The sequence below is a fragment of the Nerophis lumbriciformis genome, linkage group LG03 (assembly GCF_033978685.3).
Source record: "Nerophis lumbriciformis linkage group LG03, RoL_Nlum_v2.1, whole genome shotgun sequence".
In the NCBI taxonomy this organism is placed as follows: Eukaryota; Metazoa; Chordata; class Actinopteri; order Syngnathiformes; family Syngnathidae; genus Nerophis; species Nerophis lumbriciformis.
The window spans coordinates 63898776-63926188 of record NC_084550.2 but is presented as its reverse complement, the minus strand read 5'-3'; the positions used below and the strand labels follow the sequence as shown (position 1 = coordinate 63926188).

General features: G+C 40.0%; 1 protein-coding gene across 1 annotated transcript in view; it reads right to left on the bottom strand.

Moving 5' to 3' along the window:
* Positions 1–27413, bottom strand: part of ccdc18 (coiled-coil domain containing 18) — an 83612-nt gene that overhangs the window by 3867 nt on the left and 52332 nt on the right. The window contains exons 16-22 of the mRNA XM_061941246.2: positions 15133–15275; positions 12328–12491; positions 12029–12242; positions 11067–11166; positions 10892–10990; positions 4811–4924; positions 4593–4730 (exon numbers count right to left, since the gene is read on the bottom strand). Of these exons, the coding sequence (XP_061797230.2) occupies positions 4593–4730; positions 4811–4924; positions 10892–10990; positions 11067–11166; positions 12029–12242; positions 12328–12491; positions 15133–15275 (972 nt within the window). The remainder of the gene's footprint in view (positions 1–4592; positions 4731–4810; positions 4925–10891; positions 10991–11066; positions 11167–12028; positions 12243–12327; positions 12492–15132; positions 15276–27413) is intronic.

Below are 27413 nucleotides of genomic sequence, written 5' to 3'. Positions count from 1 at the left end.
TTTGAACCTTGCTAACAAACATAGAACACTGGGGTCCAAACATGTCATTTACATAACTGAGGTGTTCCTCAAAGCTCCCCTTTAAGTCCTCTCCTCTTTGGCAGTTATTTTTGGTAATGTGATTTATGTAACTAAGGTGTTGCTGTAGCTTGTTTACTTCAAAGGCAGTCAGTAGTCATTTCTTCAACGTCTTTAGTTATATTAGCGGGGTTCCTCAAGGTTCCATTTTAGGTCCTCTCTTTTTCACAATTTGGACTATTCAATTGGTGGCCTGCGAGTTCAGTTCAAAAACTTGTGAGAGACTGACATTTTTTCAGCAGATTCTGAAAACACTGGAGTACTGTCATAGAGATGACCTTTGACTAACATTTTTGTAGAAGGTCCTTAAAAAGTGTTACGATCCACAGTGCCGCAGGTCCTGTGACTTTACGTCACACTTATGTGATGACCGTGATCTTTTTACTTGTTGTGCAATACGAATGTTAGTGCTTTTTGGTTTTTTTCCCCATCTGTACATATTATTATGCAATATGTAGCATTTATTACTAAGTTTTTGTTTTTAATTACGCTTTACTTGTGCCCCACACTTCTCCTTAGCTTTCTAGCCCTCAAAACAATTTAGTTGAATATCTCTGGCGTAGGGAAAGAGTTAATTAAGAGCTGAACATGTCATCACATCAACAGTGTTCAAACCAGCTTCGAACATCTCAGTGAAGAAGCACCATTCTGAGGCCATGTGCACACGAACATGGATAGTTTCAAAACACATATTTAGGGGTTCAAACAATCTCCATCCACACGAGTGTAGTTTCAAAACTGTCTATGTCTACACACAAACGCATACAACTGCTGTCATGCACATTTTGTCCAATCGGAATCCTGAACAAAGCAGCAATAGCTGACTTGGTGGCATTATTGGTATGTTTACTTTGATCGACTTTAAGACGTGCAATGACATTTTCATTATCTTTAAAACCAGCCTGCACTTACACAGAGCCCTGGGAACATTATTAAAGAGTGAATGCACGCCTGTGCTGCTGAAACCCAACACTCATAGAATTAAAACATGTTCAGCAACATGGTGATGTATTACATGTGCAATGAAGTGTACATTATTTATAAAATCAACACGCACTAACGAGCCAAGGAAACCATTTTGCATGATTAAGGGAATTATAAAGCATTTAATCATGGATAAATTGATATGGTACATATGTAATGAAGTGTATATTATCTCTAACATCAGTACACACTGCAAGGAGGACGCTACATTATGTCTTTTTTTTTAGTTGCTTGGTCGCTTTTTACGCGCGAGCACTGTCATCTACAAACCCTGTTTCCATATGAGTTGGGAAATTGAGTAAGTTGTAAATATAAACGGAATACAATGATTTGCAAATCATTTTCAACCCATATTCAGTTGAATATGCTACAAAGACAACATATTTGATGTTCAAACTGATACACTTTTTTTTTTTGTGCAAATAATCATTAACTTTAGAATTTGATGCCAGCAACACGTGACAAAGAAGTTGGGAAAGGTGGCAATAAATACTGATAAAGTTGAGGAATGCTCATCAAACACTTATTTGGAACATCCCACAGGTGAACAGGCTAATTGGGAACAGGTGGGTGCCATGATTGGGTATAAAAGTAGATTCCATGAAATGCTCAGTCATTCACAAACAAGGATGGGGCGAGGGTCACCACTTTGTCAACAAATGCGTGAGCAAATTGTTGAACAGTTTAAGAAAAACCTTTCTCAACCAGCTATTGCAAGGAATTTAGGGATTTCACCATCTACGGTCCGCAATATCATCAAAGGGTTCAGAGAATCTGGAGAAATCACTGCATGTAAGCAGCTAAGCCCGTGACCTTCGATCCCTCAGGCTGTACTGCATCAACAAGCGACATCAGTGTGTATAGGATATCACCACATGGGCTCAGGAACACTTCAGAAACCCACTGTCAGTAACTACAGTTGGTCGCTACATCTGTAAGTGCAAGTTAAAACTCTCCTATGCAAGGCGAAAACCGTTTATCAACAACACCCAGAAACGCCGTCGGCTTTGTTGGGCCTGAGCTCATCTAAGATGGACTGATACAAAGTGGAAAAGTGTTCTGTGGTCTGACGAGTCCACATTTCAAATTGTTTTTGGAAACTGTGGACGTCGTGTCCTCCGGACCAAAGAGGAAAAGAACCATCCGGATTGTTATAGGTGCAAAGTTGAAAAGCCAGCATGTGTGATGGTATGGGGGTGCATTAGTGCCCAAGACATGGGTAACTTACACATATGTAAAGGCACCATTAATGCTGAAAGGTACATACAGGTTTTGGAGCAACATATGTTGCCATCCAAGCACCGTGTTACATCAACGTGGCTTCATAGTAAAAGAGTGCGGGTACTAGACTGGCCTGCCTGTAGTCCAGACCTGTCTCCCATTGAAATGTGTGGCGCATTATGAAGGCTAAAATACCACAACGGAGACCCCCGGACTGTTGAACAACTTAAGCTGTACATCAAGCAAGAATGGGAAATAATTCCACCTGAGAAGCTTAAAAAATGTGTCTCCTCAGTTCCCAAACGTTTACTGAGTGTTGTTACAAGGAAAGGCCATGTAACACAGTGGTGAACATGCCCTTTCCCAACTACTTTGGCACGTGTTGCAGCCATGAAATTCGAAGTTAATTATTATTTGCAAAAAAAAATAAAGTTTATGAGTTTGAACATCAAATATCTTGTCTTTGTAGTGCATTCAATTGAATATGGGTTGAAAAGGGTTTGCAAATCATTGTATTCAGTTTATATTTACATCTAAAAACATTTCCCAACTTATATGGAAACGGGGTTTGTACAAAAATGGAAGCAAGACACGTAAGTAAACTTCATGATTTGTCGTTAAACAAGGACTAAAAACATAAGATAAAGTTGCATCTTTCTTATGGCAGAGCAAAAAGTCTTGCTTGTCAAATTTGTTCCATCAGGTGGAGGTTCCACAGTGATCGTATCCAAAACAGCTGACTGTCATTAGCGCCGGCGGGAGTGTCACAAAGCCCATTTTGATGTGTCTTTTTTATTAATGTTGAGTGAAAATAGCCTAATGTTTACGTTCAAACATACAGTAAGTCATCTTATAGTGTGTTTAAAGCCAGCAAGGCAGCGTTGAGCTTGGAAATGACAGCGCACAACAAAAGTCTCCATTTGTGCCGTGTACACGCATAGGCTAGGCCAGGGGTCGGCAACCTTTACCAGTCAAAGAGCCATTTTGACCAGTTTCTCAAATTATAGAAAACAATGGGAGCCGCAAAAATTTTTTGAAATTTTAAATGAATATGAATGCATACAAAGTTTTTTTTTTGCTATGTATAACCAGGGGTCTCAGTCACGCTGCCCACACCTTTATGTGGAATTTGATAGCTGGTGCGGCACGCGGGTTTTCATTTAATGGCGCTTGTCAGCGTCATGCGTGCCGTGATGGTACAGCATATAGCACCCACTACAGTCAGCGTGCCTGATCAGCCACACGTTGTATGGGGCTCCCGCTTTGATCATGTAAGTGACAGCATGGCATACTTGGTCAACAACCACACAGCTCACACTGACGGTGGCGGTATAAAAAAAAAAACCTTTAACACTCTTACTAATAATGCACCACACTGTGAACCCACACCAAACAAGAATGACAAACACATTTCGGGAGAACATCTGCACCATAACACAACAGGACAAATACCCAGAATCCCATGCAGCCCTAACTCTTCCGGGATACATTATACACCCCCCCCCCCCCCGCTACCAAACCCCGCCCACCTCAACCGACACACAGAGGGGGGGGGGGGGGGGGGGGGGGGGGGGGGGGGGGGGGGCTCGGGGGGTAGCAGGGGTGTATAATGTAGCCCGGAAGAGTCAGGGCTGCATGGGATTCTGGGTGTTTGTTCTGTTGTGTTTATGTTGTGTTAAGGTGCAGATGTTCTCCCGAAATGTGTTTGTCATTCTTGTTTGGTTTTGGTTCAAAGTGTGGCGCATTATTAGTAAGAGTGTTAAAGTTGTTTTATATCACCACCGTCAGTGTAACCTGTGTGGCTGTTGACCAAGTATGCATTGCTGTCACGTACGTGGGCAAGCAAAAGATGTATATTGTTTAACAAGTGTTGGGCTGGCACTCTGGTAATGCAGATTGTAGAGGGTGCCAAATGTTGTACCATCATGGCACGCCCTTATTATATCCGTAAGGGTGAAAATCGGTGAATATTAATCACGGGAGTTTTCTGCGAGAGGCACTGAAATCCGGAAGTCTCACGGGAAAATTGGGGGGTTCAGCAAGTAAGCTGCTGAGCCGCATCAGAGTGATCAAAGAGCCGCATGCGGCTCCGGAGCCGCGGGTTGCCGACCCCTGCGCTAAGCGGAGAGTTTTGGAACTCTACACTTTGGCCAGCGTTTGTAAAGGTCTGCGCTTTTAAAGACAAAAGCATGCGTCTGCGTGTGGACAAGAGGCCTAAATGCAGAGATAAATATGCGTTTATTAAGTATCTGTGTTCGTGTGGACATGGCCTTACTTTAAAGGTAACAACATATTTGAGTTCAGTTTACTTCTTTGTTGTGACGGTCCTGTTCCAGCTCCAACTTCTGCTCTAAAGAAGCGATCATTTTCTGGAACTTGGCCTCCGTCAGCTGCCAGCACGTCTCCTTCAGTGCCAGCTCCTCGTCTGCACGCCGCAGCCTCACATCCTGCACAGGCATGCACACATTCGGCACACATGGTCCAGGAGGGAGGAATAAAACGATATAAGTGGATATATTGTTTTTACCATGTCCTTTTCCTTCAGCTTGATGGCGTCCACTTCTGTGGTGAGAGCTTCACGATGGAACTGAGACTCTTCAAGTTCCTGTAGGAGAGTCTGAAGTTTCTGTTGATGGGAGTCCTAAAGACATACAGCACACCAGCATGCAGTAATGGCAGAGGCAGCACCACATGTACTTTTTTGTTAAAAACTTGGGTTGTCTACATTTTTAAAGGCGTGATTAACACGCATTCGTCCTGACTCCTTTTTGACCCTCGGCCCGTTCCGTAGCGTGGGGTCCAGTTACTGTTGAGCCACAAGCTCAAAAACAGACAGTCGAGAGGAAGTCTAGAGTCACTTTTACCGGAGATTTTCGTCACAACATGTCCGGACACTTCTCATACCAATCACATACTTCCGGCTTCACAATGATAGCGCTACACATCATCCATCCATCTATCCATTTTCTGCCGCTTGTCCCTTTCGGGGTCGCGGGAGTGCTGGAGCCTCAGCTGCATTCAGGCGGTAGGCAGGGTGTATCCGGTCTAACCACCAAAACAACGAAAACTCGTCTTACATTAAGATCCCACTTTGTCCAAGATGTTATGCAATGTAATGTGTGATTTTCTACCTAAATAAATGTTTCTTTGGCAAATTTATTGTATATTCTTTCATAACATACTGTCTATCTGTGTTGTCCCTGCGATGAGGTGGCCACTTGTCCAGGGTGTACACCGCCTTCCGCCCGAAAGCAGCTGGGATAGGCTCCAGCAGCCCCGCGACCCCGAGAGGGCCAAGCGGTAGAAAATAGATGGATTCTGTTCTGATTGGTAGTCCGCAATTACAGAATGCTTACCAGTCTGAGTATTACTTTTTATTAATCAAATAGAGAAGGTTAAAACATTTTCATGCAGGGATACGAATACCATTAACCACATGTATTGTGCACAATATCAGAAGCATTTATTCAGGTAGAAATATCACAGATTACATTACAAATTATCTTTGACAATCAAAGCATAATTGCAACATTACAATCTAATGTTAATTAGATTGGATTATAATTTTTCTAATAAATGCATGGTGCATTTATTAGAAAAAAATGAAGGTTATAGCATGCAGAAAAATTGTTGTTTATTTAAACTATTTTGGCTAAAATATGCATTGAGACTATAAAGTGGGTTTTATCCGATCATTCGAATAGACCAGGGGTTCTTAAGCTTTTTGACCTTGGGGCCCCAAATTATCCAATACAGAGGGGCCTGGGGCCCACTCAAATATTAACCCTGAATTAGGAATTTTAATATTGGTTTTAATTGTATTCAATTATTATGTCTAACTTACTTAGTTTCACAGGATAAACCTTGTAAAATTATATGAAACCAAGTGTTAATATTATTAAGGCTTAGGTCAGGCTGATTACAAAAATAAAGACTAATCAAATGTACTGAAAAAAAAAGAACTCCTATAAAACTGATGAAATAATAGTTTATAATAAATAATAATATATATGTCTCTTAAATAAACTGTCAATGAAATTTAAATGCGAATTAAAATACAGCTTCTTCACCACTTTAATCATATTTTTTGCACTGAAGAAACTTCTCTATAACTTTAGCTAATGACTTCTTTGTTTGTTTGATGTTGTCATTACTGCCACAAGTGTATTACAACTGTGCTGTGGCCCATACAGACCACAGCTGAGAAACAAATATTTTTTGGCGGCCCTATATGCGTTAAGAAACACTGGAATAGACTAATCGATAGATTACGCGATTACCAAACATTTCGATGGCTGCAGCCCTATTTACCACTTAAATCCATCGAATGTAAGATAATATATGCAAAGCAGTTAAATATATACAATTTGAATATTGTGCAAAAGTTCATTCATGTCAGCAATTCAACTTCAACTGTCAAAACTAAAATGTGATATAAACTCATCACATGCAAAATGAGATATGTCAAGATTTTATTTGTTACCGTACAATTTTGATGATCATGGCTTCCAGTTTTTGAAAACTTTTTGAAAAGATTATCAATGTCAGGTTTTAATAAGCTGTATGTCAGAATCATCAACATTATATCAAAAGAAGGCTAGTTCCATGTAATGAGCCTACCTCACATCAATTAATCAATCACAATGTATTCATATACAGTAGCTCTTAATTACAAGTGCCTCAAAGGGCTTCACAAACCACAACGAAACCCCCTGATTTGAACCCACATCCGGGGAAGGAAAAACTCCAAAAGACCAAATGGGAAAAAGAAGAAAACCTGAGAAGGGGGCCGCAGCCCTAAAAAAAAATTTTTTTTCCCCACAGTGAGCCTGGCAGAGAAAGCTGTTGCATGCACTCAAATCACCATGACAACACACACACAACAATAAGCACTGCATGGATGGACGCTGCTTTCCACCCATCCATTTTCTACCGCTTGTCCCTTTTGGGGTTGCTGGAGTCTATCTCAGCTGAATTCGGGCGGAAGGCGGGGTACACCCTGGACAAGTTGCCACCTCATCGCAGGAACACTGCCTTTTCTGATTGAAAGTGTTGTATCCTTTTCATGGATTTCAATGACATTCATAAGTTTTAGTAAAACTCCATGATTTTCACACTAACAGAAAAAAGTGTCACGGCAAAGTTGGCCTCATTAATAAATGATTCACCTGAGCTCGCCTTCATTCACAACTTATGCACTTGTGTCACCTTTTTGCGATAGAGGCATGTCCGAAGGCTGGATAGGAGACTATAAATAAGACAAAAATGTGCATAACTTCAAGTGCACTTAAGCGCAAATGAGAGAATAGGGCCCAAAATGAAAAAGGGAAGTGTATATTACGTCAATGTTATGTGCTAGAATGCTCATTTTTCCATGAAAGCTTGTCAGCCGCGTTGTCGTTGTGCATCTCCTCCATAGAGCTCATCAAATTAGAGCTGTATTTGTGCCATGAGCCACAGGTGACATTTTAGATCATGGGTGTCAAACTCTGGTCCGCGGGCCAAATTTGGCCCGCCGTGTAATTTCACTTGGCCCTTGAGCTGATATCAAATTAACACTAGAGCTGGCCCGCCGATTATATTCAGCGGCAGTGCCGCGGTAACACGGCATTCACCGCTAATTCCCATACTTGCCAACCCTCCTGGGAGACTCTCAAATTTCAGTGCCCCTCCCAAAAGTCGTCCCGTCGGCTTTTCACCTAGTCCAGCAAATGCTGGCCCAGTCACAAAATATGTGCGGCTTCAGCACGTACACACACGGGAATGCAAAGCATACTTGGCCAACCCAACAGCGATACAGGTTACACTGACGGTGCTCGTATAAATAACTTTAACACTGTTAGAAATATGCGCCACACTGTGAATCCACACCAAACAAGAATGACAAAGCCATTTCGGGAGAATATCCGCACAGTAACACAACATTAACACAACAAAACAAATACCCAGAATCCCATGCAGCCCTAACTCTTCCGGGCTGCAATATACACCCCCGCTACCACCAAATCCCGCCCCCCCAACCCAGCCCGGAAGAGTTAGGGCTGCATAGGATTCTGGGTATTTGTTTTGTTGTGTTTATGTTGTGTTACGGTGCGGATATTCTCCCGAAATGTGTTTGTCATTCTTGTTTGGTGTGGATTCACAGTGTGACGCATATTTCTAACAGTGTTAAAGTTATTTATACGGGCACCGTCAGTGTAACCTGTATCACTGTTGGCCAAGTATGCGTTGCATTCATGTGTGTGTGCGTGCTGAAGCCGCACATATTTTGTGATCGGGCCGGCACGTTGTTGGAATGGATGAAAAGCAGACGTGATGACAGCTCGTGGAGGACAATAAACGCAGTGCCTTTAAAGCACGCCCCCAAGACTGTGGTCCGGGTGGACTACGAGGTATAATGACTGATGAACAACTTCGTTCGATAATGAAGGTTGCCTCAGCTCAAAGCCAGAGCCCAGACATTAATGAACTAGCATCCAAGAAAAGATGGCAGGTATCTGGCTTGGGCACATCAGATTAGATCAGTGTGTTGCAAACTGAGCAGTTTAAAGTCCTGAATGGTTGTTTTATTCATTGTTATTTTATTTTCAAATTTATTAGCCTGTGGAAAAAGTTAATGTTGATATTTACCTCAGAAGGCTGCAAATAGAAAAGAGGCATTCAATTTTTATTTAAATTGTATTTGATATGCCACTGATATTTTTTAATTATTATTATTATTATTTGAAACTCGATTTTGCATGTCACTATAAAGTTATATAAGCCTTGCTTGTTCAATATTCAATGCAAAACTTGTTTGGGTCCGTATTAAAAGGTTAATTTGTTCCACCTTGGCCCGCGGCTTTGTTCAGTTTTAAATTTTGGCCCACTCTGTATTTGAGTTTGACACCCCTGTTTTAGATGAACAAACAAGCCTTTCTTCTGTTTAATATTCAATATCTCAGACTGTCACATGTTTTGTTAAACTTTCATTTTAGTTGAGTCACTGTCATGTGTGGCTTCAAAAACAAAAGGGAAGGAACATTGTGACCTGATTGTGTATGGGTCTGATACGCCTTAGTCACAAGTTTTATACACTCATGTCTACTGGTGTGACCACTTTAGTATAATGTGATAATGTGCCTAAATGAGTGCATATTCCTTCGAGCTGTGTCAATGTTTTTGACTAGAGCTGTCAAACCATTTAAATGAAAAGGGTACCAGTGATGATTTTAAACTACACATTCCTTGTGGTCTAGATAATATGTATTGGATATGCTTCAGTGAAAATTGTACGTACATTTTGCTTGACAGACACATGTATAAACTGCTTTCTGCATGTGTCTCCAAGACGTTGGTTTGTGAAAGCATCCCAGATTACAAATATAACCATGGCCCACCCTCTCCAAAAGTATGCATTTCCAGTGGAAGCTCAATTTCCAAACCCCTCTTTATGCAAACTTTTTTCAATATACAAACTTTTGGATCATCCATTTCTTTGTGGATGAACACTTCTTTTAGGCGCCTGCAGGCAAGAAAGCAGGGAGAAACATTGTGGAGGTGCCTTCCACTTCGGTTGCTGTGCAGAAGTTATATCTCAACGCTCCAGCCTGTGAGCATTTTCTTTATTTTTTCGCCTTTGACAAGTTTTGTCCATTTCGCTAACTCTATAAGAGTCCCAAAAACTCAACAGACCAGCGGGGAAAGGAGGAGGTAACCGCTGTGGGGTTTAAATAGAAAAAAGACTATTTGCAAGGAGTACATTCATGGCAGTCACAACCATGACCACAGCAAAGTGAGTAACCGCATCAAGTTTTAATTGTGATAAAGTCGGTCTTATCTGGGAAAAAATGCCACAAAATAATTATATTACAACAGAGGAGAAGACTTGACCTCTTCTCTGGTTCCAGTGTGGGCCCTTGCTCTTCCAAAGCACAAACACGCAGACATGTACGGCTCCCCGTTCCTTTTCCCACCCATTTCTGCTCCTTTTTTGTCAGTTATCTGTTATTGTGAATGTATTTGAATGTTTGTTATTGTAGCAATTTGGCTACTGAAATTAAAGTTTGTTTGATTTTGTTTGTGGGGGCCACCGTAGTGACTTCTGTGCGTGTTGGTAGAGCATACAGAGGCTTGTTGTTTTTTTATTAAATATAAAGTTGATCCATCACCTCTTCGTTATGTTTGTTTGATACTGTATAGCACTTTATATTGTGTTCAAAGTGTACAAACCTTCACTAAACTTTTGTCGAGACTGGAACTCATTATTCATATTTACATTGCTTCTTATGGAGAACTCTGCTTCTCTATACAAACTTTTGTATTTACGGACCATACTCGAAAACCAATTAAGTTTGTAAATCAAGGTTTCACTGTATCTTTTGACAACTTAAACTGGTAAATATATATTCTTAAGATGAACGTCAACGGCATTTTTTAAACTCAGACATGGCGAGAAAATAATGTGCTTATTATTATATAGATTCACCAGGTCACAACATCAAGTACACCTGGAGACTCGCACAACGCTGAATTAAAAAAAAAGCTGTTTTTAGCAGCATTTTTGTCTCTATTCACATCGGGGGACAAAGTGTTCCCAAGTATTACCCTGTTTTATATAACTTCTGACCTTCGTGTCCACGAGCTCCCTCAGTTCTTTCTCTTTGGCCTCCAACTTCCTGTCCATCCCCTGCTTGTGGTCTCGGACAACCACGTTCAGCTGGTCCAGCTGAGGAACAGACGGAGAGTTGAGCATGGGAAGTGTTTTGTACAAATGAAGCCTGAAAGCTGTGCTTGGTTTGTACCAGATTTGCTCTTTGCTGGAGCTCCCCCTGTTCTTTCTTCAGTGCAATGCCCATGTCTAAAACCTCATGAGTTCTGTCCTCCAACTCCCTTTGGGTCTCACTGTGAACACACGCACACACACTTTGATCAACTACTTAATTTGAGTTACATACAGAATATCTAACTCATGACTAGAGACACGAACAGAGGATACATTCTATATTTGTTTGAGATTTTATACTGAGTTTGTGGAAAAAAGAAACCACATAATTGAGTGTACTTTTGTGTTGGGGAACTTTTTAAAGAACAGGGTTCTTTGTTTTCAGAACATTTTTGTCTTTTGGGGCTTTGCTTTTACTTTGGAGAAGTGTTTTCCCAACCATTGTTGAGCCAATTTGGAAAAGTCTCACAGCACAAAGAGTGCCATGGCTTATTCTGTTGTACGAACAGGTGGATACACTGATTAAAAAAGTGACCAATTGATGACACTAAATCATCACAGCACTGTGTTTGGTAATCACTGTTTCAGGGAGATTGTAACACTTGAAAAAATGTCCCAGGCGAGTAAAGACCAAAGAAGTGAAGTCTTGTAGTCAAACAGTAAACTCTTTATGGTGTTAGTGTATGTTCCCTTGAGTGTTTTGTGTACAGTAACTGCAGGCAGTATGTTGCACAACAGCTTCATCCGTGCCAGTTACAAATGACATCACAACCAGTGTGAAGGATGCATAAAATCGATAAAGTTGTCACAGGAAATATTTCACCTCCAATGGCAAAGAGTTCAGTATGTACAGATATCACATCATATATTACATCACAACCATTATGTAGAAAACAGTACAAAATTGCTATTACAGCGGTTCACAAAAAAACCACACACAATTGTATTGCAATGTTGATATAGTCTGACAGATGACACAAAGTACTGGATCTATAATACAACACATGAAGTCCACCACCCAGAAGAAGAGCGTAGCCTCACCTAAGACGTATGCTCAGTTTTTCCACTTCGACTTGCCGCTCATCAGCCTTAGTTTGGGTTCTCTGGAGGACGTCTTTGAGCAACCGAAGCTCTGTTAGAGTCTCAGCCAACTCCTCGTGCACCGTCTGCAGCTGGCCCTCGAGGAGATGCACCCTCTTGACACAGTTCTGCTTGTCGGCCTCGCAGCAATGGAGCCTGTCCTCCAGCTCGTCCGCTAGGACGGACAAAGAGAGGGACCACAATTAGAGCGCAAACATGTGAACTGTCGTCCAGTACGTCTAAGTACGTATCTTGCTTACCCAAGTCACTCTTGCTTTCAAGCTGGCTCCTGGTCTGCTGCAGGTGCATGTCCATGTTGCTGATCTCAGAGGTCTTGACGGCGACATCCCTGCGCAGACGCTGCAGCTCTAACTCTTTAGATACCAGCTCCACTTGGCAGCTTTTCATGTCTGATTTTACTTGGCTTGAAAAACACATGAAAGAAAACCAACCTTTTTGATCATGCAAAACAATTGGCATTGCACATAAAAATATCAAACTTTAGGCCTCACCTTAACATGAGCACAGCCCCCATTGTTGAGTTAGAGAAAAAGAACCCTCCGCAATCGTTTGACTTGATGAAAATGCCTTTTGAAATACATGAAAAACTAACCTAGGTGCTTTGTTTAACTACCACCATCTAGCAGAAGAACATTGCTTCAAACACAACTGGATGCTTGCTTATATATACACTAATGCCGATGGATAAAGGGGCGGGCTAAGAAGAGCCAAGCCACGCCTGCAGTGGTATGTGGTTCCATCATAAGACCGGCTGTAAGGCATACTTACACAAACAATGTCAGATGTAAGAACACGTCTTATATAATCACTAATTAAATAACTGCTGATGGAGAAGTTGAAATGATTATAGACTGGCGGCCTGGGGATCAATTTTCTCAGTTGAAAACCTACGAGACTAAAATCATGAGAGTACTCCAGTTGTATAGAGGAACTTGGACCACTGTAAACACATTGCCAGATCATTGCATTGATATTTTAACATTGCTAGCAAACATAGAACACTAGGGTCATAATTAGTCATTTACATAACTGAGGAGTTCCTCAAGACACCCCTTTTAGTCATCTCCTTTTTTCCCCCCATAATGTGATTTATGTAACTAAGGTGTTGCTGTCGCTTGTTTACTTCAGATGCATCCAACTTCTTGAGCTATGCTAGTGGTGTTCCTCCAGGTTCCATTTTAGATCCTCTCGTTTTCATCATTTGGGCTATTCAACTGGTGGCCTGCGAGTTCATTGAAAAAAACTTGTAGATAGATTTTTGAAGCAGATTTTTAAACACTCGTGCTGTCATAGATGATCTTTGACTAACATTTTTGCACAAGTTCTTTAAAAACAGCAGACCGCTCCTGTAACTCTGACAAAATAAATAGATCATAATCAAATGTCTACTGTAGAGGAAAACTGGTTCTATGGAATATACAAAATAAGAATAATAGTGAAAGAAGAAATTTGGTTCTTGGCTTTCTGGAAATGGAGGCCCCAAAACAATGCTGTAGATCAGACCTGGGCAAATTAAGGCCCGTTAAGCCGGACATTCCCAAATATTTTTTTTAGATCTTTAAGATGGAAACTGTAGCTGCCATTACGATGTGCAGCAATGTATTCAAATGACCTTAAGTCCTGAACTATACTAAGTATTTAAATGGTTGGAATCTGCGCTTTTGCATGACATGCTAGTTACTATGGTAATCAAAGTCACATCAGCTCAGACGAGGCACCAAGCAGTGTGGGTGGGGAGCGTTTCCACAGGGTGTTTCCAGAGCGGGCAGGCCTGAAATGCGGGTGTCAGGGACAGACGTGGAAGGAGATTTTTACAAGAAAGTTCTAAAGCTTAGGGATACCGTATTTTTCGGACTATAAGTCGCTCCGGAGTACAAGTCGCACCGGCCGAAAATGCATAATAAAGAAGGAAAAAGACATATATAAGCCGCACTGAAGTATAATTCGCATTTTTGGGGGAAATTTATTTGATAAAACCCAACACCAAGAATATACATTTGAAAGGCAATTTAAAATAAATAAATAGTGAACAACAGGCTGAATAAGTGTACGTTATATGCCGCATAAATAACCAACTGAGAACGTGCCTGGTATGTTAACGTAACATATTATGGTAAGAGTCATTCAAATAACTATAACATATAGAACATGCTATACGTTTACCAAACAATCTGTCACTCCTAATCGCTAAATCCGATAAACTCTTATACGTCTAGTCTCTTACATGAATGAGCTAAATAATATTATTTGATATTTTACGGTAATGTGTTAATAATTTCACACATAAGTTGCTCCTGAGTATAAGTCGCACCCCCGGCCAAACTATGAAAAAAAACTGCGACTTATAGTCCGAAAAATACGGTATATCAGATATATCAGATTGTAGGTGGGGTTTTTTTTTTACCCTTCGCGTTTATATTTCGCTGTGTTTGTTGCATTTTTGTTGCGTGTGGGTGTGACGTTCATATGTTGTCAATATTCAGTGTTTTATCCTTCATAGTTAATATTGTAAATCGCACATTTCTTTATTTTCATGAACATTCTCATTCAGTAAAAAATTAAAAAATTCCATTCTGTTTTTTCAGGCAGTCTATGTCATAACGTTTTTAGCATTCAATCAGAGTGATATTAGTGTTCCTAAAAATCAGATATACCGGCCCCCAGACACATTTTTTTTCTCTAAATTTGGGCCCCCGAGTCAAAATAATTGCCCATGCCTGTTGTAGATTAAAGTTAAAGTTAAAGTACCAATGATTGTCACACACACTAAGTGTGGTGAAATTTGTCTGCATTTGACCCATCCCCTTGTTCACCCCCTGGGAGGTGAAGGGAGCAGTGGGCAGCAGCGGTGGCCGCGCCCGGGTATCATTTTTGGTGATTTAACACCCAATTCCATCCCTGGATGCTGAGTGCCAAGCAGGGAGGTAATGGGTCCCATTTTTATAGTCTTTGGTATGACTCGGTCGGGGTTTGAACTCACAGGGCGGACACTCTAACCACTAGGCCACTGAGTAGGTAAGATCAATGTGTGCGACGGGAATTACCTGAGCATCTCCGACAGTTTGGCGCTTTTGTGCTTCACATCATGCAGGTCCTTATCTTTCTCCTCAGCGTCTTTTTGTCTGTTCCTCATCTCATCTTGCAGAGACACTCGAGCTCGCACAAGCTGCTGCTCCAGAGTGGACACCTGCATTCAAGACATGCCTCAGTATGTTACCGTCTCTGGGGTTGTGCAAGTTGGAATTCCACCAAACACTTGGTGAAAAAAAATATGAGTCACTAAAAACCTTAAACAGCGGGCATGCATGAGCAGAGATGGGTACCGATTTTCAGTACTTTATAGATCTTGATCGAATTTCACGGGTAATAGGAGTGCCAATTCACATAAAATCCAACAGTAACATATTTCGATACCTTTGTTGCATGGGAGATCACGCCATTTTCCGGCTCAAACACTTTGCAAGCAAACAGGCATATTTCTAGAGGACAGCGGGGTGTCAAACTCATTTTAGTTCAGGGGCCACATGGAGGAAAGTATATTCCCAAGTGGGCCAGACTGGTAAAATCATGGCATGATAACCTAAAAATAAAGACAACTTCAGATTGTTTTCTTTTGTTTAAAAATAGTACAAGCACATATTGAAAATGTAAAAATCATATGTTTTTTTTACACTTACATCATACTTGCCAACCCTCCTGGATTTTCCGGGAGACTCCCGAAATTCAGCGCCTCTCCCGAAAACCTCCCGGGACAAATTTTCTCCTGAAAATCTCCCGAAATCCATGCGGACCTGAGTGATGTGTCGACAGCCTGTTTTCACGTCCGCTTTCCCACAATATAAACAGCGTGCCTGCCCAATGACGTTATAACTGTAGAATGATCGAGGGCGAGTTCTTGGTTTCTCATGTGGGTTTATTGTTAGGCAGTTTCATTAACGTCCTCCCAGCGCGGCAACAACACACAACAACAGCAGTCACGTTTTCGTCTACCATAAAGCAGTTCGTCTGCCGTAAACAGCAATGTTGTGACACTCTTAAACAGGACAATACTGCCATTTACTGTACATGCATATGTGACAATAACATCTAGGGCTTTTAGAGAGTGCAGTGCACAACTGCGCACACAACAAGGAGACGAAGCAGAATGCATCATCAGAGAGGGTGTTCAGCATGGTTAGAAAAATAGTGACAGAGAATAGAACAAGGATGGACAATTCAACCCTTAACTCAACAATGAGTAGACGAGTGTTATGTGTGTGTATATGTGTAAATAAATGAACACTGAAATTCAAGTATTTCTCTTTATATATATATATATATATATATATATATAGCTAGAATTTACTGAAAGTCAAGTATTTCTTATATATATATATATATATATATATATATATATATATATATATATATATATATATATGAAATACTTGACTTGGGGAATTCTAGCTGTAAATATACTCCTCCCCTCTAAACCACGCCCCCCCCCCACCTCCTGAAATCGGAGGTCTCAAGGTTGGCAAGTATGACTTACATGATGCGGTTAATAGTATTCTATCTTCATTTGTCGATATTTATACTTTCTGAATAAATGATGTGATAATGATGATCAGTCAAATAGGTGAAATTGAGTCTGGCAGAATTTTAAAATGCTCCCATTGGTGTTAATTTTTTATCTATCAGAAGATGAAATTAATACTAATATCAATATCCAAATACAGGATGTTATTAATATAATTTAATCATTTTCCTCAACGTACGTAACATGATGTGGTTTGTTCTGTACATAGGTAGCATTATCTACAATAGAGCTTGTGAATTTGCACTCATTTCATTAATCACACATGAAGTTATAAGAGGATACATATTATTTCATCATATTTATGTGCGCCCACAAAATGTGTCCCCAGTCATAAGCAGTGTTGGGACTAACGCGTTACAAAGTAACGCGTTACTGTAACGCCGTTAGTTTCGGCGGTAACTAGTAATCTAACGCGTTGTTTTTTATATTCAGTAACTCAGTTACCGTTACTACATGATGCGTTACTGCGTTATTTTACGTTATTTTTCATGTAGTATCGGCTAGAAACAGAAGATCTGAGTGTGTTTTATTGCAGCGCTTCGGTGGAAAAGAAAAGGCGTGCTTTGTGTGGGTGGGGGCGGGGGGAACTCCCATACCGCAGTTGAGGAGCGCAGGGGAGACGTTCCTCCAGGGCCTATGTACGTCTTCGGGGCTAACAACCTTCACTTATATATGTGTATATATATATATATATATATATATATATATATATATATATATATATACACATATATACACACACACATATATATATATACACAATAAATACTTGACTTTCAGTGAATTCTAGCTATAAATATATATTTCTTTTATTATATATATATATATATATATATATATATATAAAATAAATACTTACCGGTAAATTTCAGTGTTCATTTATTTACACATATACACACACATAACACTCATCTACTCATTGTTGAGTTAAGGGTTGAATTGTCCATCCTTGTTCTATTCTCTGTCACTATTTTTCGAACCATGCTGAACACCCTCTCTGATGATGCATTGCTGTGTGGCACGCACAAAAGTGCTTTCATCAAATGCACTAGATGGCAGTATTGTCCTGTTTAAGAGTGTCACAACATTGCTGTTTACGGCAGACGAACTGCTTTACGGTAGACGAAAACGTGACTGCTTTTGTTGTGTGTTGTTGCCGGGCTGGGAGGACGTTAATGAAACTGCCTAACAATAAACCCACATAAGAAACCAAGAACTCGCCCTCCATCATTCTACAGTTATAACGTGATTGGGCAGGTACGCTGTTTATATTGTGGGAAAGCGGACTCAGGTCCGCATGGACCTGAGTCCACCTGAATTTCGGGAGAAAATGTGTCCCGGGAGGTTTTCGGGAGAGGCGCTGAATTTCGGGAGTCTCCCGGAAAATCCGGGAGGGTTGGCAAGTATGCATTATCAGCTCAGTGTCAAATGTAAAATTAAAACATGTAGTTTACCATCAAACAAATTAATATTTACTACCACATGAATACATACAAAAACACCAAAAACTGATACTGTCGAGTACCAATTTCGATTCCCAGGTACCACAAATCGCTACCGCATCAGTGCAAATGTGGTAAGGTAGCACATCCTTATGGATTATGATAGCATAACCTCCTCATACCTCAGTTCCATGTATTTAACTCAGTGTGAGTATTTGTCATGGCTTATTTGAGACAAATATTTTTAAAAAAGCAGGAGCAGCCGCAACAAGAAGTGAAGTGAAGAAAAACAAGCAAGTGACATTAAGTCAAGAAATGTGCATTAACACTAGGTAGACCCTGGCAATGACCCAAACATTTGTCCTTAATTTATACTCCAAGTTAAGGTTGTCTTTAACGTGGTTGACCTATTCTTACATTTGCGTGACAGTGCTACAAAGTGAGAGGAATGAGGCATTCCATTTCTATATGGCATTATTATATTTTAATCAAAAAAGTACAACACTGCAGTTGTCCCTTATTTATCGCTGTTAATTGTTTCCGGAACCATGGTAAATAAGTTTCAAGCGTATAAGAAATTAACTATAAATCGAATATTTTATAGTTTATAGTTTATTATTCTTCGGTCAATCGTCAACAAAATAAACAAACAGTTGTACATTCATAGATTGAAAATGAAAATGTTGCAGACCGAAAGGGTTTAGGCTGAAGTTGAACACTTATTGCACCTAACCCTATAAACAATGTCAAGTACAAGATGAACTTCCAAAAATTATGAAATGTCTTTTGTACAACATATTATAAATACACATTATACACAACATAAACACAGTTCAATTATATACACAGTAAAAGGCATGTGAAATATGCTTGTACACATGTTAAACCTTTGTACCAATTTATATATGATATACAAACAATTATACTTCCATTATTATTATTTAAATTCGTTCTATTTTATCCACTAGCGACGCCGAGATCATTATTCATGCGTTCGTTACGTCTCGTCTCGACTATTGTAACGTATTATTTTCGGGGCTCCCTATGTCTAGCATTAAAAAATTACAGTTGGTACAAAATGCAGCTGCTAGACTTTTGACAAGAACAAGAAAGTTTGATCATATTACGCCTATACTGTATACACCTATATACATATATATATATATACCTATACTGGCTCACCTGCACTGGCTTCCTGTGCACTTAAGATGTGACTTTAAGGTTTTACTACTTACGTATAAAATACTACACGGTCTAGCTCCGTCCTATCTTGTCGATTGCATTGTACCATATGTCCCGGCAAGAAATCTGCGTTCAAAGAACTCCGGCTTATTAGTGATTCCCAGAGCCCAAAAAAAGTCTGCGGGCTATAGAGCGTTTTCTATTCGGGCTCCAGGACTATAGAATGCCCTCCCGGTAACAATTAGAGATGCTACCTCAGTAGAAGCATTTAAGTCCCATCTTAAAACTCATTTGTATACTCTAGCCTTTAAATAGCCCCCCTGTTAGACCAGTTGATCTGCCGTTTCTTTTCTTTTCTCCTCTGCTCCCCTTTTCCTTGAGGGGGGGGGGGGGCACAGGTCCGGTGGCCATGGATGAAGTGCTGGCTGTCCAGAGTCGCGACCCGGGGTGGACCGCTCGCCTGTGCATCGGCAGGGAACATCTCTGCGCTGCTGACCCGTCTCCGCTCGGGATGGTGTCCTGCTGGCCCCACTATGGACTGGACTCTTACTATTATGTTGGATCCACTATGGACTGGACTCTCACAATATTATGTCAGACCCACTCGACATCCATTGCTTTCGGTCTCCCCTAGAGGGGGGGGGTTACCCACATATGCGGTCCTCTCCAAGGTTTCTCATAGTCATTCACATCGACGTCCCACTGGGGTGAGTTTTTCCTTGCCCGTATGTGGGCTTTGTACCGAGGATGTCGTTGTGGCTTGTGCAGCCCTTTGAGACACTTGTGATTTAGGGCTATATAAATAAAGATTGATTGATAAGGGAGTACGAAAAAATGATATAACATGTTAAGAGCCTTTTGATGTACGGAGTTTTTGATTTTATGTAACATAGCAATATTTTTTGCCATCTTTGTCTTGAGTATATTTATGTACAGTTTCCAATTTAATTTATCATCTATATAGATTCCCAAAAATGTTGTTGAATACACCCTTTCTATCTCCATATCATCAATTCTTATATGACACTGTATGTTATTTTTCTTATTTCCAAAAATTATATATTTTGTTTTATTTAGGTTAATTGACAGTTTATTGACATCAAACCATTGCTTTAGTATGTGGAGTTCACTCTCTACAGTCTCTAAGAGTTGACAAAGGTCTTGCCCAGAACAGTACAGACTTGTATCGTCAGCAAAGAGAATACAATTGAGTTTTTTTAAAGATTTTGCAGATATCATTAATATACAATAAAAACAATTTTGGTCCCAGTACAGAACCTTGGGGTACTCCATGTGTTATAATCTTTTTATCTGAATCTACATTGTTCATGTGCACATACTGTTCTCTGCCACCAAGATACATTTTCAACCAATCATGAGCAAGACCTCTAAAACCATACCTCTGCATTTTGTTTAAAAGTAATGTGTGATCGATGGTGTCATTTTCATAACTTTCATAACTATAGCATTAAAAAAACTATTAACGACCTAGTATGTTCTTTAACATTATGAGAGCCCTCTAGACATAAAATATTTACAGTCGTTTAATCTAAAATAGTAGACATAACACAAAATAAGACATATATTGTACTAACTTCAGGAGCCATGGTCTCATCTAATGGTCAATAATACTACAGTATTGATACTTTCAGGTCATTTCGCCTTTATTATGATTGAAAATGCTTAATTTAGGCCAGAAATATGTGGAATATACTTTAAAAAATAGTTTAAATCCACCATAGAGAAGCAGCAATTATGGACTTTCATATATATTAATGTGTGTGTGCGCAAGCTCTGCGTGCTGGCCTGAGCTGACACAGACACTCCACTAACATTTACAAACCGCCACAATGATGCTGCACATTGCTATAATTCAAAGGCAAGTAGCGGTTTGAGGCACTTTTAAAAAAAATCCCAAACCCACAATCACTTTATGACATCACCTGTTTTTCTTAAAGTTATGTATAGCCATTAAAACATACTTGCCAACCTTGAGACCTACGATTTCGGGAGGTGGTGGTTGGGGGCGTGGTCGGGTGTGGGGCGGGGCGTGGTTGGGGGCGTGGTTAAGAGGGGAGGAGTATATTGACAGCTAGAATTCACCAAGTCAAGTATTTCATACATATATACAGGTAAAAGCCAGTAAATTAGAATATTTTGAAAAACTTGATTTATTTCAGTAATTGCATTCAAAAGGTGTAACTTGTACATTATATTTATTCATTGCACACAGACTGATGCTTTCAAATGTTTATTTAATTTATTTTGATGATTTGAAGTGGCAACAAATGAAAATCCAAAATTCCGTGTGTCACAAAATTAGAATATTACTTAAGGCTAATACAAAAAAGGGATTTTTAGAAATGTTGGCCAACTGAAAAGTATGAAAATGAAAAATATGAGCATGTACAATACTCAATACTTGGTTGGAGCTCCTTTTGCCTCAATTACTGCGTTAATGTGGCGTGGCATGGAGTCGATGAGTTTCTGGCACTGCTCAGGTGTTATGAGAGCCCAGGTTGCTCTGATAGTGGCCTTCAACTCTTCTGCGTTTTTGGGTCTGGCATTCTGCATCTTCCTTTTCACAATACCCCACAGATTTTCTATGGGGCTAAGGTCAGGGGAGTTGGCGGGCCAATTTAGAACAGAAATACCATGGTCCGTAAACCAGGCACGGGTAGATTTTGCGCTGTGTGCAGGCGCCAAGTCCTGTTGGAACTTGAAATCTCCATCTCCATAGAGCAGGTCAGCAGCAGGAAGCATGAAGTGCTCTAAAACTTGCTGGTAGACGGCTGCGTTGACCCTGGATCTCAGGAAACAGAGTGGACCGACACCAGCAGATGACATGGCACCCCAAACCATCACTGATGGTGGAAACTTTACACTAGACTTCAGGCAACGTGGATCCTGTGCCTCTCCTGTCTTCCTCCAGACTCTGGGACCTCGATTTCCAAAGGAAATGCAAAATTTGCTTTCGTCAGAAAACATGACTTTGGACCACTCAGCAGCAGTCCAGCTCTTTTTTTCCTTAGCCCAGGTGAGACGCTTTTCGCGCTGTTTCTTGGTCAACAGTGGCTTGACACGAGGTATGCGGCAGTTGAAACCCATGTCTTTCAAGCGTCTCTTGGTGGTGGATCTTGAAGCACTGACTCCAGCAGCTGTCCACTCCTTCTGAATCTCCCCCACATTTTTGAATGGTTTTTTTTTCACAATCTTGACCAGGGCGCGGTGATCCCTATCGCTTGTACACTTTTTCTGACCACAGTTTTTCCTTCCCTTTGCCTCTCCATTAATGTGTTTGGACACAGAGCTCTGAGAACACCAAGCCTCTTCAGCAATAACCTTTTGTGTCTTTCCCTCCTTGTGCAATGTGTCGATGGTTGCCTTTTGGACAGCTGTCAAATCTGAAGTCTTCCCCATGTTTGTGTAGGCTTCAGAACTGGACTGAGAGACCATTTAAAGCCCTTTGCAGGTGTTTTGAGTTAATCAGCTGATTAGTTTGTGGCACCAGGTGTCTTCAAAATTTAACCCTTACACAATATTCTAATTTTGTGACACACGGAATTTTGGATTTTCATTTGTTGCCACTTCAAATCATCAAAATTAAATGAAATAAACATTTGAATGCATCAGTCTGTGTGCAATGAATAAATATAATGTACAAGTTACACCTTTTGAATGCAATTACTGAAATAAATCAAGTTTTTCAAAATATTCTAATTTACTGGCTTTTACCTGTATATATATCTACATCCTGAAAAAATGCAAACAAAACTGTGTTTAGATCATTGATACTTCAAACTTGCATAAATATAACATGAATATAACATAACTTGGCTTCTGAGTTTCAAAATGTAATAAATAAAATGCATAAGTTTTTGATAAACAAACAATTATTTTAATAATTAAATATGGTCATTTTAAATGAATTATTATGATAATTTAAAATTAATTATTTCAAATATGTTTATTTTAATGTACCGGTATAATTCTATGGCTTGATGTAATAAGGAGTCAGAAAAAATAAAAATAAAAATACAATTAATGTTGATGTTTTTAGCAAAATATAGTAAACATTTATTTAGTTGTTTTTTTTAAATTGATAAATATATTTATTTTTAGGTAAGATAAACATAATAATACAATGTATCTTTAGTCTGGATGATTTAGTTCTTGTCACCCTGTTGTCCTCCCGTCGTGAAAAAAGGCTGTCCTCACTCAGGTCCGCATGGAGCTGGAGGGGGCGTGGCCTCCAGCGCCGGCTGAAAATCGGGAGATTTTCGGGAGAATATTTGTCCCGGGAGGTTTTCGGGTGAGGCGCTGAATTTCGGGAGTCTCCCGGAAAATTCGGGAGGGTTGGCAAGTATGCATTAAAATATGCAACTTTTTTTGGTATATGTTAGTAGCTTGAATGTTGCAGTAATCAATGTATGTTTACCAGATGAGGCATTAGTGTTTGTTGAGTAAGCAATATTAATAATTTAATATAAATTAACAAGATGTAAGATAAAGAAGCCATTGGATGTACAAATACTAACTGAATGTGCCTATGTGACAACGCCATGTGGTTTTTATTTGGTATGCAATAAAGTTTGTACCAGAACTGCAGCACAAGACACAAGAGGCTGATCCTCAAATAAAACACACTGCCAGTAGACGGTCAGCATGCCTCAGAGGGCTGCTTGTAACATTAAATTATTACACTATTCCAAATCCATTCGATTTTTCTTTTTTTCTCCGTACACTGTAAAAGATATCTGTAGATTTTACCGTTAAAGATGGCAGCTCACCTCGATCTTAAAGTTTATTTGGAACAAAAAGACTCCTAGGATTGGGAAAAACACTTTGCAGTATCCCAAGGACTTAGGTGGGTTGTCTCTGCCAAATGTTTTATTTTACTATTGGGCTGTTAACAGCCGTAGCATGCTACACTGGTGCTATATTAGCAACCAACCACCACCGTACCGTGGCTACAGATTGAGGAGGCCTCCTGCAACTCTTCTACCTTAAAGTCTCTTATATGCCTTTCTCAGATGTCACCGTTAGCTTACTCGATAATACAATTGTTAAAAAGTCTCTTAAAATATAGGCTCAATTTAAAACACATTTTGGAATTCACTCTGTCCCTTTGTTGTCCCCAATTAACTTAACCTCTTAAGACCCAATCTGTTTGTTTACATGCTTTTTTTTATTTCTCTTTGCTATTTGGGCTTATTGGACCCTAATTAGAATAAAAACTAAGAATCATCTTTTGATATGATGTACTTAGTCTATAAGTACACAAACGTGTACTTCATGTTTAGTGACATGCTAATTGTTATTTTTACACTTTTTTTTCCCTAATTCAATTGTATGTTATACTCTTCTGACACCACCAGATGGCAGTATAAGTGTCCACATAGGCGGCCATAAGACCCTAATTCAGCAGTGTACACAATACTCTTCTCACCCTGGACACACACTATTCTCCCCTCTCCCCTCAGGCAGGAGACTACGGTCCATCCAGACCCACATCTCCCGCCACCTGAACAGTTTTTTCCCCTCGGCCATCAGCCACATGAACAATAACTCCTAACAGTAGCTCCCTAGAATTCCTTCTAAGTCTATAACAAGATCTGATAGCTCAGTTACAGCTCTTGTTATTACCAAATCTGTATTATATGTGTTTTATGTTGCACGATTGCACCAAGAAAAATTCCTAGTTTGTGAACCCGTTCTCAAACAATGGCAATAAAACGATTCTGATTCTGATTCTGAAATTTTGGAAATAAGAGCTAAAAGGTGCTGTCCACGCATGTGGCCACTAAGCCTTTAGAGGTAAACCCTTTATTTAGCCCCCCTGTTAGTGATATGGCCTTTGTAGCCTGGGACACTGCCTGGATTCGATCCATTAATGATCTTTACATTAATGAAACATGTGCGTCCTTCGATCAATTAGCCCACAAATTTAGTCTTCATAGAAACCAGTTCTTCCGATATTTGAAAATAAGGGACTTTGTACAAAAGCACTCACCTGTTTTTCCCAAATTTCCACCGGCAACCCTGACAGACTCTCTATTTAAGCTCAATCCATATTCTAAGGGCAATATCTCTAAACTATATACAGACATCAGTTCATGCCGCATGGTGACTGGTGATTTGCGTGCAACATGGTCTTCGGCACTCAACATAGAAATAGTAAAGATACCTGGGACCAGGTTTTGAAACAAGTCCACTCTTCCTTGATCTGTGCAAGGCACATGGTCACACAACGTAGGGTGGTACACAGAGTCCACTGGTCCAAAACCAAACAGGCTCGCATTTTCCCTGGACTTGATCCAATTTGCGATAAGTGTCATTAAGGCGTAGCCGATCTTACCGATATGTTTTGGACCTGCCCTACCCTGTCCCAGTTTTGGAAAACTGTGTTTCTTTCACGCTTAGCTGTCACCTCATTTAATATTAGTTCCTCTCCCATAGTGGCTTTATTCGGAGCAGTAGCTCCAACTTTTTCATTGCCGATCTAATTCGTTGATCTTGTGGCTTTTCTTAGCTTACTTGCAAGGAGGGCTGTCCTAATGCGTTGGAAGAATCCCAGCCCCCCCTCTCACTCAACGTGGATAAGAGATGCTCTGGCTTTCAAGAGATTGGAAAAGATAAGGTACTGTCTTTGGGGCTCTGATGCAAAGTTCACCAAAATATGGCACTCATTTCAGGAACATGTTGATTTCTTGAGCCTGGATGCTGCTGCTGTTGTTAAGGTGCACCCCATTGATCAACTTAAAATTCTCAGTTTACTTGCTAAACATGATATGTTCCAAGGTATAGTAGCGGCGCACACTAATTTAATTGTATTATTTACCTTAGTAGGGTTTTTATTACATTTTTGGGGGGAGGGGTCATGTATGCATGTGTATGTCTGTATGTACGTATGTGTATATATATATTTATATATATTAGGGCTGCAACAACTAATCGATTAAATCGATTAAAATCGATTATAAAAATAGTTGGCGATTAATTTAGTCATCGATTCGTTGGATCTATGCTATGCACATGCGCAGAGGCTACGTTTTTTGTTTTTTTTTACCTTTATTTATAAACTGCAACATTTACAAACAGCTGAGAAACAATAATCAAAATAATAGGGGTGTAACGGTACGTGTATTTGTATCAAACCGTTTCGGTACGGGGGTTTCGTTTCGGCGCGGAAGTGTACCGAACGAGTTTCCACACGGACATATTAAGTAGCGTACTGCACGTTGTGTAAACAATACTCAAAATGCCGGACATTTGAGGCATTTAAGAAACTCCGCCCTGACAGCCCCGCAAAAGAGGACATGTCCGGTGAAAAGAGGACGTATGGTCAGTCTATCCTAGCCAGTTAGCTGCTAGCATGCTAGCAAAAGAGGACTAGCAGCGATCGGTTTCACCGGACGTGAAGCCGATCGCTGCTAGCATGCTAGCAGCTAACGGGCTAGGTCCTGACCATACGTCCTCTTTTCACCGGACATGTCCTCTTTTGCGGGGCTGTCGGGCGGTGTTTCTTAAATGCCTCAAATGTCCGGCATTTTGAGTTAGGGTTGCGTGTATTTTCAATGTACGTTCAGGGTTAAGAAGTTTAAAAACACAACAAGTTGTGCGTGCAGCAGCATTGGTGAGGGAGGGGCAGAGAGCGAGAGAGTTGTGATAAACGTGCATGCGTCGCCAGGCTCTGCTTTTTATCGATACCTTTATCACATTTAATTTTTTATTATCTATAGCAGGAGTGTCAAAAGTGTGCATTTTGTAACATTTTCCTTGTTTTATTTGGCAAGTTGAAAGAACATGGCGCCAGTATGCTGTTTTTTTTCCACTAAAGTACTGGAAAGGATAGAAATGTAGTTTGTCTCTTTTATCCGATTATTAATCGATTAATCGAAGTAATAATCGACAGATTAATCGATTATCAAATTAATCGTTAGTTGCAGCCCTAATATATATATATATATATATATATATATATATATATATATATATATATATATATATATATATGCATATCCTTGGTTTTATTTTAATTTTTTTTCGTAACACTTTACTGTATTTGTGTATGTGGGTGTGTGTGTAAATATATATATATGTTTATATATACTTCTTTTTT